Source organism: Lepidochelys kempii, chromosome 1, assembly GCF_965140285.1.
Source record: "Lepidochelys kempii isolate rLepKem1 chromosome 1, rLepKem1.hap1, whole genome shotgun sequence".
Taxonomy (NCBI): domain Eukaryota; kingdom Metazoa; phylum Chordata; order Testudines; family Cheloniidae; genus Lepidochelys; species Lepidochelys kempii.
The window spans coordinates 28,950,930-28,966,457 of NC_136380.1; the positions used below are offsets into that span (position 1 = coordinate 28,950,930).

Sequence of the window (15,528 nt, forward strand, 5' to 3'; positions counted from 1 at the left end):
TGAAACAGCATGGTATCCACTCTCCCCTGCAAACCCTACAGTCATCTTTAAGACTTTGCCACAAAAATGTTAATAGAAGTGACCTATTTTCATAGTGGAGAGCTGAGGGTTTTTCTTTTCTATCTGGCATCCAATTTTGTATGTAAGTGATCACACAGTGTGAGCAATAACAGATGAAACCTCAGGGAGGTACCAAACCTCGAGAGAACATTCGTTTTTTAATTACTTTCAAATGCATTTTTTTTAAATAGTTCTAAAAAACTGCTATGAGAACTGAGAACAGCAGGCTTCAGAAATAACATTTCCAAGAGTGACCTCAAAAAATGAACACAGAATGGTGCTTCCTCATTGCCTAACAATTTGTGATGATTATATCCAACTCCTGAGGACTTGATTCTAATCTCGTTTACACTGGTGTCTCTAAAGAGTAACTTCATTGGTCTCGGTGGAGTTACACCCCTGTGAAACTGGTGCATGGTAAGTGAGGAGGAAACAAGCCCTGGTGAGATTGTGTAGATAGAATTATTGCTTTGTTACAGTCTAGGAAATTCAGCGAAGACCCCAGCTACATATTTCACTTTTTGCAATTCATTAGCTGCAAAGGTTTCAGAGTGGTAGCTGTGTTAGTCTGTATCAGCAAAAATAACGAGGAGTCTTTGTGGCACCTTAGAGACTAACAAATTTATCTGGGCATAAGCTTTTGTGGGCTAGAACCCACTTCATCAGATGCATGGAGTGAAAATACAGGAGCAGGTATAAATACATGAAAGGATGGGCGTTGCTTTACCAAGTGTGAGATCAGTCTAACGAAATAAATCAGTTAACAGCAGGATACCAAGGGAGGAAAAATAACTTTTGAAGTGGTAAGAGAGTGGCCCATTACAAACAGTTGACAAGAAGGTTTGAGTAACAGTAGGGAGAAATTAGTATTGGGGAAATTAAGTTTAGGTTTTGTATTGACCCAACCACTCCTAGTCTTTATTCAGGCCTAATCTGATTGTATTCAGTTTGCAAATTAATTCCAGTTCTGTAGCTTCACCTTGGAGTCTGTTTTTGAAGTTTTTTTGTTGAAGAATTGCCACTTTTAGGTCTGTTATTGAGTGACCAGAGAGATTGAAGTGTTCTCTTGCTGGTTTTTGAATGTTATGATTCCTGATGTCAGATTTGTTTCCATTTATCTTTTGCATAGAGACTGTCCGGTTTGGCCAATGTACATGGCAGAGGGGCATTGCTGGCACATGATAGCATATATCACATCAAGGGCACGTTCACCTGCACATCTACCAATATGATATATGGCATCTTGTGCCAGCAATGCCCCTCTGCTATGTACATTGTACCGGGAGTGGTTGGGTCATTACAAAACCTAAACTTAATTTCCCCAATACTAATTTCTCCCTACTGTTACTCAAACCTTCTTGTCAACTGTTTGTAATGGGCCACTCTCTTACCATTTCAAAAGTTATTTTTCCTCCCTTGGTATCCTGCTGTTAATTGATTTATCTCATTAGACTGACCTCACGCTTGGTATAGCAACCCCCATCCTTTCATGTGTTTATACCTGCTCCTGTATTTTCACTCCGTGCATCTGATGAAGTGGGTTCTAACCCAGGAAAGCTTATGCCCAAATAAATTTGTTAGTCTCTAAGGTGCCACAAAGACTCCTCGTTATATGAGCTGCAAATTGTTTCCAGTAGAAAACTAGGTGAGTGGGTTCAAGCGTTGAAAAAGTGGATTGGAATCAATTCAGACAATAGTCAGTATTTTGCAGTTACTCACAACCTGTGCAACCTTACTGAAGTCAGTGAGTTTCACAGCGTGCAAATTAATGTGGTATTTGGCCCCTAAAATACAGTACTTGGAGATTTGTGACTTTTCCTTAGCTCCTGTCCTCCTGTGGCTCAGGATATTGCATTATCCTTTTTATTCTCTGTGTCATTTATGGAAGATATTTTATCTAATTTGCCTATCTGTGATATTTCTAAGGTGCCTGACACCTGGGAATAGAACAGCCAAGGTACTATATAAGCAGATCTGATTTACATAGCAGTGCATCTGTCACCCTATCATCTTGTTAGAACTGACATGTCAAAATTACTGTTAATCATGTAGAGATGGCATTGTTAGAAATAGATCAAATTACTGGACTAAGATAGTAGATTCATGTCCAGATTCTACTCTTAATTACACCTGTACAACCTCATTATTTTTAATAGCATTTCAGAGTTTTCCCAACGTTATACTGCATTGTTTGGTAAGGAGGAGAGGAAGCTGGGCACTATAGTGTAAAAGGATTAGATGATTTCTCAGCAGTTGCCAGCCTTAAATAATGGTGTCATCAGAAAACATAAACCCTGATTTTCTTCTGTTCTATGTTTAGTTGAGGACACTCTTTGCAACTTCCACACTTCAAACTTCCTTGGGATCTCAGAGGTGGAAATGAGAGGTTCAGAGGATGTTGCAGCTGGAACAGTATTACAGCGATTGATCCAGGAGCAGCTGAGGTATGGCAATCCAAATGAGAACATGAATCTGCTGGCAATTCAGCACCAGGCCACAGGGAGCGCAGGACCATCCAACAGCACTACAAGCACACTTTCTTCCACAGAAAACCTCACACAAGAAGACCCACAAATGCTCCAGCAGTCAGCACGCCAGGAACCTCAGGGGCAAGAACATCAGGTGGACAATACTGTGATGGAGAAACAGTCCAGGGCCACACAGCCTCATCAGAACAATGAAGAACTACCAACTTATGAGGAGGCGAAGGCTCAGTCCCAGTTTTTTAGGGGCCAGCAGCCAGGTGCTGTTGGCCCAAGTTTTTACATTGCTGGAGTGTCCAGTCAGAAATCGAGAACAGAAGGGAGGCCAACTGTGAATCGGGCCAACAGTGGGCAGGCTCATAAAGATGAAGCACTTAAAGAACTTAAGCAGGGTCATGTCCGATCTCTAAGCGAGAGGATAATGCAGCTGTCTTTGGAGAGAAATGGTGCTAAGCAACACCCTCCTACCTCAGGGAGCAACAAAGGCTTCAAAACTGGAGGACCCCCACCCACGCAGCCTTCTGGCAAAGGAATGGATCCCAGAGGTCCCCCGCCCGAGTACCCCTACAAAGCCAAGCAGGTGGTGTCACCAGTCAGCAAGACTCAGGAACATGGGTTGTTTTATAATGACCAGCACTCGGGAATGATGCAGATTCTCAAACCCTCCTACCCTGCTCCTCTGCCAGCAAGAACGGAAGGAGCAGTTGTCAGATACCAGCCTCCCCCGGAATATGGTGTGACAAGGTAATTCTAGCTCCTGGCCTTTGACATTCTTGCTTTTGTAAATACTCTTGGCTTTGAACTTTTTTTTAAATTGACGTTGTTGATGCTTTTAAGCAAACAGGCCTACTATTTTCTTAATCCGGCTTCTTAGCTTTGAGGGTGAACTCCATCAGCTCCGTAATGCTAGAAAGCCAAGTAGGTTCATCTGTGGGCATTTTTTCCTGTTAAACAGCTTGAACCAAGGAATCAAATTGCAGCAGACTTTCCCACAGACTTAGAAATATGCTGTGTAGGTCATAAATAATTGTTTTCTGAAGGGATAAGTGAAAGTACAGTTGAACAAGCCCTGATCCTGTGCCCATTGACATCAATGGAATAACTCCAGTTGGCTTGTGCGGGTTCTGGTCCTATATAAACAAATATGGATCTGATTCCCATTACACTAGGGCCATTTTACATCACTAGCAGGGCAAAAGAGCCTTAAAATGGATGTAAATATAATTTACTCCCATTTCAAGGCCCTTTACACTGGAAGAATGGCCTTAGTGTAAATGGGAATCAGGCCCCATGATTATAACACTGATGATATATTTAAATATAGTGGATTATATTCTGCTCTCAGTTACAGCAGCATAAATCTGGATTAACTCTACTGAAGTCAATGGAGTTACTCTGGATTTGCACTGCTGTAACTGAGAGCAGAATTGGGTCCAATATTCTGATAACCTCTGAGCTCTAAAGTTCTTCAGAAATGAATATTGTATTTAGAAGTTCTTTAGTATCTTAATTCCTATTAATTTCACTTTACGCATAAACCTAAAAGTATCTGAATATATTTATACAATTGAATTATAGTAGAAAAAACATCAATTAGGTATGCAATTTTTCATCATTAATCTAATACCAGCCTGTACAGATGTTCCCATTTTAATGTAGGTTATTCGAAGCAACAAAGCTATCGGTCACCACCATAGGTAGTTAGAGGTGCCGTAAACTTTCTAACACTTACTGTGATTCAGCTTCTAAATTAAAGGACATAATGCTACCTTTGGAAAACCCTATTTGTCAATTGTTTGTAGTTCACAAGTAAGAAAAAAAAATGCTTTGGGCTGAGATTTGGCCTAAATTTTTTTTAGTCCAGGAGTGTTAAAAAAATGAAATAGGGTGTTGGTTCTTTTAAAATGAGAGTGTGAACCCCCCCCCCAAAAAAGAAAAAACAAAAACAAAACATAAAGCCACGCTCTGCAAGGTAATGAGTTACCTGCTTATTTCAGGCTGTCCTCATTGGGTGTGAATTTCACTCAAAGTGTGAAATGCTGTCTTATGCAAAGGGCCCTATGTGCCTCTTATGCTCCACTTAAATCCTCACAAGTAGGCTTATGTGGCACATAGTCCCTTGTGCTGACCTTCTGCACAGGGGTGAGTTTCCCTCAAAGTGCATAACTAGTCATCTTAAAATGTTACCTTTTGTGGACTGACTCCTGAGAGCTAGTGGAAACCAGTTCAGCATCATAGCTCCCACTGAATTCTCATGCTCCTGTCTGAAGGTGGAGTTTGGCCTCGAGTATGCCTTAAAGAATGAGGCTTCCACCATTCCTTAGGGAATTATTCCATAGTCCAATGGACCGCACTGTTAGGACATTTTTCCTGATATGTATAATCTCTGTTTCACCACATGACTCTTAACAATTCCTCCTTGGTCTCCCTGAACAACATCTCTCCTTCCTCCTTGGATCTGGAGGACTTTAAAGATCCACATATTTGGTGGTGTGTTAATATTTTTCATGTTCAAAGTGGTCTAATTAGATATTTATTGACCCATAAATCCTTGAAGCTCCTTTGACTTTAACTCCCAATGCAGAGTTCCTCTTCTTTCCTCAGCATTGGTCCATGGTGAAGCTGGAATACGGTCTGAATTTCCAGGCCCATTTCTCCTCATTTCTGATCATTTTTTTGAAAGCATAAATCAGAACATGAATATTTCATTATTGTGAATGTCTGAAATAGTGTAGGTAACTTGTTTGCTTGGAAAATGAGGGCTGGTAAAGATGATTGCTCGTTCAAATAGTGCAATGGTTGTACAAATTGATTAAATAAAATCTGATCCTGCCAGGCGGGGATGTCCAGAATCAGGACCTTGCCACTTTATTTGCAAGCATGAGCCTGCACTGGTGGCCTGTCGGCCTTCCCTTAGGCATGTTTAGTCTTGGGAACATTATTTGAATTCCACCAGCTAAACATGTGTTTTGAATACCAGCATTAGCTCTCCAGAGTTTGTATAATTTTTCAGCTGAAAATTATGCTCATAAGAGCCAAGTGAAAATCCCTGTTTATGATAAGAAACAGCTATATGAGAATGGGAAATACAAGATAATGGGGTCACGTTCAGGTTATATTCTCAGGAAGCGTAACAGGATTCCAGCTGTGATTCATTATGTTAACAAACACTGCAGACACCAAATGGATTAATCTCCACATAAAAGGGTGATGGCTTGATTTTTATAGCTCATGAAAAATGCTGATTCAATAACCAAGGAGCTTGTTCTGCTGAGTCTCTTTAAATATTCCTTGGGCAAGGCCCTGTGTACTAAGCAGCAGAGCTTACTCCAGTGTATATGGCAGAGCGTCACTGAATTCTGTCTCAAAATGGGAATGATAGAGTGAGGTTAATTGACTGTGAAATTGTGTGGGCCCAGTTTGTGAACTCCTTATTGCTCATCGGTGAGCAGCAACTCTTACAAGTAGTCCCATTGACTTCAATGAGACTGCTCATTTAAGAATGGCCATACTGGGTCAGACCAATGGTCCATCTAAACCAGTCTTCCAACAGTGGCAAATGCCACATACTTCAGAGGGAATTAATAGAACAGGGCAATTATCAAATGATCCATTGTTCCCTGTTGTCCAGTCCCAGCATCTGGCAGTCAGAGACGTAGGGACACCCAGAGGCTGGGATTGTGTACCTGACCATCTTGGCTAAGAGCCATTCGTGGACCTATCCTCATTAACTTATCTAGTTCTTTTTTGAACCCATTTATACTTTTGGCCTTCACTACATCCCTTGCTAACAAGTTCTACTGGTTGATGGTGCGTTTTGTGAAGAAATATGTCCTTATGTTTGTTTTAAACCTGCTGTCTATTAATTTCATTGGGTGACCCCTTGTTCTTGTGTTGCGTGAAGGGGTAAATAAATAACACTTCTCTATTCCCTTTCTCCACACCATTCATTTTATAGACCGCTGTCGTATCCCCTCTTAGTCATCTCTTTTCTAAGATGAACAGTCCCAGTCTTTTTAACCTCACCTCGTATGGAAACTCTTCCATACCCCTGATCGTTAATTGGTGCCCTTCTCTGTATCTTTTCCAATTCTAATATAACTTTTTTAAGATGGGGAAACCAGAAGTGCACACAATATTTAAGGTGTGAGCACACCATCGATTTATATAGTGGTATTATGATATTTTCTGTCTTACTATCTGTCCTTTTTCCAATGGTTCCTAACATTCTGTTAACTTTTTTGACTGATACTGCAGATGTTTTCTGGTTCTGTCTAGATGATATCTGAGCTTTTCTGGGGTTTATTTTCTGTGTGCATATTCCTACCGGCAATGTTTAACCAGTCATCATCGCCGTCACTGGCGACAATTGCTCAGGAACAGTTTGAACTACTTTATTCTTGTATCTGGATTTGTTACAGTGTATTTGTTTTTACACATGGACTGTGTATGTCTTTCTTTCTGGTACTTTTGATACAGCTCCCCTTTGAAATGACAATTTATGGTCTGTTTGGCAACAGGAGAAACATTCAAAATGAGGATTCAGCCTTTGGCTAAAGTGGCGCTGATTTGGTAAACGTCACTCTGACTTTGGGCCATTTTATCTTCCATGTCTTTTGCTACAGTCTTCACTGACACAGTGATATCCCACAGCACAGGATTATGTAAGATCAGCCTCTGTCAGCAAATGGCTGGGCATCTCTAACCACACACCAAACAGCTCCTCAAACCATCATCCAGATTTGTTCCAAATTGGCGTGGCTTCTTTAGTTGTGCCACATGCACACTTGTGAGCTTGGCAGGCCGCTGATTCCACTTATGAATCTGGAAATGTTCTGCCAGGATAAAAGGTTTCAGTGCCAAATGCCTTTGTAAAGTGGCTGCAGTCTTTCGATAGCTCGTCTCTGTCACTGTGAATGTATGAAATGCTATGTGCACAGAGAACAGGAGCACTCGTGGCACCTTAGAGACTAACCAATTTATTTGAGCGTGAGCTTTCGTGGGCTACAGCCCACTTCATCGGATGCATAGAATGGACATATAGTAAGAAGATAGTTATACATACAGAGAACATGAAAAGGTGGAAGTACCCATAGGTTTTACTTCCCACAGGTCTCAGAAGGGAATGCTACCTTTTTGTTGTGCTGCACCATAATCATCAACAAACTGCTGTAATCATTCAATGCATGATTATCAGTCCTCACAGGATTCATCATAGGGAATTGTTTTGTTTCTAGGCCCACAATTATCTTGATTAAAATAAAGCATCAGACAATTGCTCCTCACCCCAATTTGTTCATTGTTTAGAGAGGGTTAGTGTAGATTAATTATCTAGACATCCCATCCATGTCACTAATTTGTGGCATCAGAAGCTGCAGTGGAGGACAATCATGAACAAACTTGATTAACAGCAAAAAAAAAAAAAGAGAAAAGTACAGAAAAGCATCCTCTAACTTGTTACATCTAAACTAGGGTTGTCGATTAATCACAGTTAACTCACGTGATTAATTCAAAAAAATTAATCACGATTAAAAAAATTAATCACGATTAATCTCAGTTTTAATTGCACTGTTAAACAATAGAATACCAATTGAAATTTATTAAATAGTTCCATGATAAAGAGTTTTCACTACAGTACTTGTATGAGGTGAATTGAAAAATACTATTTCTTTTGTTTATCATTTTACAGTGCGAATTTTGTAATCAAAATAATAGTATAAAGTGAGCACTGTACACTTTGTTGCAGTTTAAATCAATGCAACTTACGAATATAGATGTTTTGTTGTTGTTACATATCTGTACTCAAAACAATGTAAAACTTTAGTGCATACAGTCCACCGAGTCCTACTTGTTCAGCCAATTGCTCAGACAAACAAGTTTGTTTACATTTATGGGAGATAATGCTGCCCACTTCTTATTTACAGTGTCACCTGAAAATGAAAACAGGCGTTTGCATGGCACTTTTGTAGCCAGCATTGCAAGGTATTTATGTGCCAGATACACTAAACATTCGTAGGCCCCTTCATGCTTCGGCCACCATTCCAGAGGACATGCTTCCATGCTGATGACGCTTATAAAAAAAAGAATGTGCTAATTAAATTTGTGACTCAACTCTTTGTGGGAGAGTTGAAGGTCTCCTGCTCTGTTTTACCTGCATTCTGACATATATTTCATGTTATAGCAGTCTCGGATGATGCCCCAGCACATAGTATTCGTTTTAAGAACACTTTCACTGCAGATTTGACAAAACGCAAAGAAGTTGCCAATATGAGATTTCTAAAGATAGCTATAGCACTCTACTGAAGGTTCAGGAATCTGAAGTGCCTTCCAAAATCTGAGAGGGATGAGGTGTGGAGCATGCTGTCAGATGTCTTAAAAGAGCAACACTCTGATGCGGAAACTACGGAACCTGAACCACCCCCCCCACCCCTTCAAAATCAACCTTCTGCTGGTGGCATCTGACTCAGATGATGGAAGAAAAACCATGTGTCCATCCGCACTGCTTTGGATCGTTATCGAGCAGAACCTGTCATCAGCATGGACGCATGTCTTCTGGAATGGCGGTTGAAGCATGAAGGGGCATATGAATCTTTAGTGCATCTGGCACTTAAATATCTTGTGATGCCGGCTACAACAGTGCCATGTGAACGCCTGTTGTCACTTTCAGGTGACATTGTAAACAAGAAGCGGGCAGCATTATCCCCTGCAAATGTAAATAAACTTGTTTCTATGAGTGATTGGCTGAACAAGAAATAGGACTGAGTGGACTTGTAAGTTTTACATTTGTTTTATTTTTGAATGCAGTTATTTTTTGTACATAATTCTACATTTGTAAGTTCAACTTTCATGCTAAAGAGATTGCTCTACAGTACTTATATTAGATGAATTGAAAAATACTATTTCTTTTGTTTTTTACAATGCAAATATTTGTAATAAAAATAAATATAAAATAAGTACTGTATACTTTGTATGCTGTGTTGTAATTGAAATCAAGATATTTGAAAATGTAGAAAACATCCAAAAATATTTAAATAAATGGTATTCTGTTATTAACAGCGTGATTAATTTTTTTAATCTCTTGACAGCTCTAGTATTTATTTCATTTAAAATATCCATATCCAGATAAGATCCTGGGGCTCTGTAGCAGACCCCAACCATTATCCAAGGGGAGCTTCTGTTACCTTTCTTCCCCAATTGATTTTGACCCAGATTCCATTTTATCCATTCCATCACTTCCAGTTTCTTTACAGTCTACCTCATCATTAATATACAATGCTGTTCCACCACCTTTACCTTTATTTCTGTCTTTCCTGAACAGCACATACCCTTCAATACCTGTAGTCCAGTCATGACGACTGTTCCACCATGTTTCCAGTATCTCTATAATACCTGGTTTCACTTTCTGCACCAATAGTTCCAGTTCTTCTGTTTTGTTACTCAGGCGCCTTGCAATGGTGTACGGACATCTTAGTTGTTGCTGCTTGGCTTCACTCAGATTTCTCGCCCGATTAGGTACAGTCGTTTTACCGCCAGTATCACATACCTGTTATTGGCAGTGCTATTGGCACATCTTTCCTCTTGATGTCCATTTTCCTACCCTCTGTTGTCCCTTTCTCCATTGCTGTATCCTCTTTCACGTGATTTTCCTTCTGCTCAAATATTGGAATCAAACATTGAGATTATATGAGCACCTCCCAACTGTCTCTCCTGAATTCGTAGTTTAAAGCTCTTCAGCGGTGCCAACCTCCATCCCAGAAGTCTGTTTCCCTCCCTGCTCAGGTTGAATCCATCCCATGAGAACAGTCCTCTGTTGGTGAATGCCTCCCAGTGGTCTACCACCTCAAAGCCCTCTTCACAGCACTGTTGTGCAAGTCATCTGTTGATCATCATAATCTTGCCTGGTCTCTGCTCTCCTCCTCCAGGTATAGGTAGAATCCCACTGAAGATCACGTATCAGAGGGGTAGCCGTGTTAGTCTGTATCCACAAAAACAATGAGGAGTCCAGTGGCACCTTAAAGACTAACAGATTTATTTGGACAAAAGCTTATGCCCAAATAAATCTGTTAGTCTTTAAGGTGCCACTGAACTCCTCATTGTTTTTACTGAAGATCACCTGAGCTTTCATTTCTTTAAGCGTCTTCCTCGGCCTGGTGTAGTCTTCCTTGATGCACACTAATGAGAATCTAGCAGTATTCTTTGTCCCCATGTGAAGAATAATCAGTGGATTCTTGCCTGCTCCCATTAGGATTCTCTTCAGCCTTAGGTCCACATTCCATATATTAGCTCCAGGCAGACAGCACATCCTTCTATTCTCCAGATCAGCTCTGGTGACAGGCCTTTCTGTTCTTCTTAGTAGGAAGTCCCCAGTTACGTAGACCTGCCTCTTCCTGGTGTTTGGGAAGGCTCAGGCTCCCGCAGCCTATGATAACGACCACCCATGCCTCTTCCCCTCTTCCTGTAGGACTAGCCACTCTTCTCTTCTTCCTTGCTCTTCCATCTTCTGTTACTGCTTCTCCCTTTCATTTTCCAACAGCCTGTTCCTCAGCTCTATTTCTCCTTTGCTAGCCGGTCTTTTCTTCTGCCATGTTCTCATAGTCACACGCTTCCACTGGTCACTTTTTTCATCCACAGTTCTCTGATCTGCAAGTCTTGAGGTTTCCCTTCAGCCTTCTCTCTCTATCATCTGCTCAAATCCCCTTAGAAACTCAACCATAGTTTGCATCTCCAAACCTCTGGCCTTCTCTTCCTTTAGGTCTATCAGGCGGCACTTCATACGAACGAAGCACCTTTTAAGTACCCTCTCCAGAAGATTGTACATCCTGCAGCTTCCACATCTAGTCACCTTCATTCCGTGGGTCACTACCACTGCTGCTTCTGTAGCTGTCATAACCTTCCCTCCTAAATGCCTGTCAAAAAGGAAAAACAAACAAACAAACTATAAAACTATCCTGACAACACTAGAAAAGTGCAATCACTAGGGAAACAGCTATAATGGAAAAAAGTGAGAGCAAAGCTGGTTGAAAAATGATTTCAAAATTATGAAGTGTTCCACGTGGACCTATTTTTCATAACATTTTAAACTGAAAAATTAATCAAATTTTTATCAAAATCATTACTGAAATTTTTCATTCCCAAAAGCAGTGTTTTATTACTTTGTACAAAATTTTTCATTTACCAAAATAACAGGTTTTCAGTAAACAAAAAATGCCACTGAGTTCTAAAACAATTTTGACAAAAACGTTTTAAAAAATTAATAAAAACATCACTGGAAATTTTGCAAAAAATGGAAAATACCTATAATTTTGATAATTTTTCTTGAAGAGTCATTTTAAAAAATAGGCAGTTTTGTCATGAAAAACCTTTTACACAGGAAATTTCAGCCAGCTCTAATACAGAGTAAAACCATCATTTAAAAAGAATAAAGAAAAATCATTGGCATTTATATGCCCTGTTAGTCCAAGGGAGCTCAACTCTGTTGACTCTCTGGACAGAGGGCAAGCTTCGTTCATTTATTTATTCATTCAGGCATTAACTTGAGGGTTGGATATGAACTGTATTTAACCTCATCAGGGAATCTTATTTTTTCTAACTGCCAGTTTGCTTTTTGGATTGTTGTGTTATATGTATTGTACATGCATCCAGAGGTTTAACAGTGGGTTCAGTTTAAAAAAAACTTCAAAGGAAACCTGGGATAAATGGGACTTGTAAACAGTAAAGAACAAACTGTTCATCAGTAATTCATTATGTTTACCAGCCACACATCAAAAGAAGCGACATAAATTGTACAAGTTCAAGATGAAAATAGTTATGAGAACATCCAATACAATCTGGCCTGTGCAGAATCTATGGCCTGATTCTGCTCTCACATGGATGTAAATCAGGAGTAACTTGGGGTGAATAACTCGAAAATCAGGAATGACTGAATTAACTGGGCCTGCTTCTTCCCTCACTTCTCAATGTAAACTTAGATTGGCTGAAGCCAACGGAAAAGTGCAAAACTAATATGAGGTTAGAAATCCCCAAACAGGATAATCAGGGCTTAACCAGTATAGTTAAAGTAGGTACAGCTCACCTAGTTTGGATACAGGTATATCAGTATATAGGTACTTTATACAAGTGTAGCTATTCCTGTACAGGAAAGGGAATTAACTATACTGGTATAAGTCTCCTTTATGCTAGTATAACTGTGTCTACATTAGGCTTTTACCAGGATAACTATTTGGGTAAAATAAACACTAATTGAAATAATTATATTGATAAAACTATTAAGTGTTAGAATAGGCCTCACATAAACTAGTAATGTTCCATTTACTAGGTTGCATTGGGAAATATCTGACATGCTCATAATTGTATGTGACATTTCATTGCTCAACCCAGTTTATAATATTGGTCATACTATTTTTATATTGTTAACTTTTGAAACAAAAAGAAATTTCAGTTCCCTGATGAGGACAGGATACTGGCGGTTTCCTATGAGGTTTTACAAAGTCGAATGTGATGAAGAAAAGGGCAGTAACAAAATGGCCTCAGTATATCTCAAAAAGAAAAGGGGTACTTGTGGCACCTTAGAGACTAACCAATTTATTTGAGCATGAGCTTTCGTGAGCTATATAGTCTAACATCTGACGGCCACACCGTTCAGTTCACAATAAAAAACTGGTTGACCAGGTATAGGTCCAACCTCAAACGTTATTGCAAAGGAATGAATAAATGGGGCCCTTGAAAGGCCTCTCCCACAGCACGTGCGCCCGCATGCACAGTCCTTTCCTCTCTCTGATTTTGCTGGTGATAAGGAGACAGATGTGGCAGAGCAACATAACATTCCAAGCAGTATCACCTGTGATACTGCCCCTTCCACATAAGGGAGCATTGCGCAGCCTAAGCAAGATTCATCATGTTACTTCCCATTATAATCAATACTGAGAACAGTGTTGCTGTAACGTCCCATCCCCTATGACATCATCACTGGCATAGCCGTGTAGGAGAATTCCCAGTTCCAGACAGAGTTCCATTCAGTTAACAGTGGCTTTGCGTGTGATAGCTTCCCTTATTTCTTTTCCCCTTGATGCTCTGTGACCTCGCTTTAGCATCAAACATTATATGGCATAGGTGGGATGTGGCATGTAGTGTGAAAAGGCCAGGAGGAGGGGGGCTCTGCCAGCAACATTGAAGTGAAACTATATGGCTATTGAAGCGAAACATAGTATAACAATTGCAGCAAATCTGTCTCCTGATGTATTTGGTTCAAGCTCTTTCCGGGCACTCACCTGCTTTCTTGTGCCAACTTAATCATTAGTGAATTAGCAAATAAGTTTTAAAAAATTCACTAATGCGATGGTGTACTCAGCACACAAAGTAGCCTCATGAGCATTTACTGGTTAAGTCTGCCCTGCTGCCCATTCCCATCCCGCCTGTGTAATGGCACCTTTGCTGGTTCAGGGCATTTCCTATTTCAGCGAGGTTCTGTCCATCAAGGCACAAGCTAAGATACCTGTGAATTGCCAATAGGCCACCTGCCTAGCCATTGTTATTAGGCTGTGGTGAGCTCTTTAGTACTTGGGCCTTTGCTTTTAGGTAGGATTTTCAAAAGCATTCAGTGTTGGTCTAACTCTGCACCCATGGAGGTCAATGGGATGTTGATTCCAGTGGGAACAGAATTAGCCAATGCTAAGTGCTTTTGAAAATCCCATCTTCCCCTCCTTGTGAAGCACCATACACTGTGAAAACAACATTGATCACATGTATTGTGTATTCAGCAAAAAATATGGTGTATACATAATAGTATTCATAGATTTTAAGGCCAAAAGGGATAATTATGACCTCCTGCATAACACAGGATGCAGAAATTCACCCAGTGATTCCTGCTTCAACTCCAGTAACTTGTAGTTTTCTGAGAACTTATCTTTCAGGAAAAGTAGCCTTGATACGGCTGCAGATGATGGAGAATGGGTAATTGGAGAGGAATGTTGATCCAGTGGTTAGGATGCTAACCTGGGGCTTCGGAAACCCAGGTTTGATTCCTTGTTCCATCACAGACTTCCTGTGTGACATTGGGCAAGTCACTTAGCCTCTCTGTGTGTCAGTTCCCTATCTGTAAAATGGGGATAATAGCACTTCTCTACCACAGAGGTGTGGTGAGGATAACTACATTAAAGATTGTGAGGCAGTCAGATACTATGGAGATGGAGACATAAAAGTAGCTAAGATAGAATTACCCTCACTGTATGGAGGGCTGGTTAGGGGAGGGGGGATTGGCCCCCCGCCCCCATCCGCCCCCCCCACTTCTCACCCGCCTGATCCCCCCCTCCCGCCCCTGGACCTTTTCCCCATCCAACCACCCCTTCTTCCTGACCGCCCCCAGAACTTCTGTCCCTGACTGCCCCCCACCGCCCCATCTCCTTCCTGACTCCCCCCCGGGACACCAACCACTCCTTCTCCCTGTACCCTGACTGCTCCCGGAACCTCTGCCCCTGACTGCCCCCCGCCACCCCATCCAACGCCCCCTCCTTCCTGACTGCCCCCCAGGACTCCTGCCCCCATCCAACCCCCCTGTCCCCCGCCTTATGACGGCCCCGACCCTATCCACACCCCCACCCCCCGAACACCCTCCGAACTCCCCTGCCCTCTATCCAACCCCCCTGCTCCCTGCCCCCTTACCGCACTGCCTGGAGCACCGGTGACTGGCAGCGCTACAGCCGTGCTGCCTGGCTGGAGCCAACTATGCACCGTGCAGCACAGGGCACCGGGTCAGGGCAGGCTCTGCAGCTGCGCTGCCCCAGGAGCTCGCGGCCCCGCCGCCCAGAGCATTGCACTGGCGGTGCAGGGAGCTGAGGCTGCGGTGGAAGGGGAACAGCGGGGGAGGGGACGGGGGTGAGCCTCCCGGGCCAGGAGCTCAGGGGCTGGGCAGGAGGGTCCCGTGGGCTGGACGTGGCCCGCGGGCAGTAGTTTGCCCGCCTCTGATCTAGACCATGATCAAGTCATCTCT

The 15,528-nt window shown here is 41.7% G+C and overlaps 1 protein-coding gene across 6 annotated transcripts in view; it reads left to right on the top strand.

Moving 5' to 3' along the window:
- Positions 1–15,528, top strand: part of AMOTL1 (angiomotin like 1) — a 140,133-nt gene that overhangs the window by 62,499 nt on the left and 62,106 nt on the right. For 5 of the 6 annotated variants that reach the window (XM_078852313.1, XM_073337507.2, XM_073337534.2 and 2 more), the window contains one exon: positions 2,381–3,287. In XM_078852313.1, the coding sequence (XP_078708439.1) occupies positions 2,381–3,287 (907 nt within the window). Of the gene's footprint in view, positions 1–251; positions 478–2,380; positions 3,288–15,528 lie in introns of all 6 variants that reach the window. The other variant, XM_073337554.2, reaches the window with a different exon arrangement.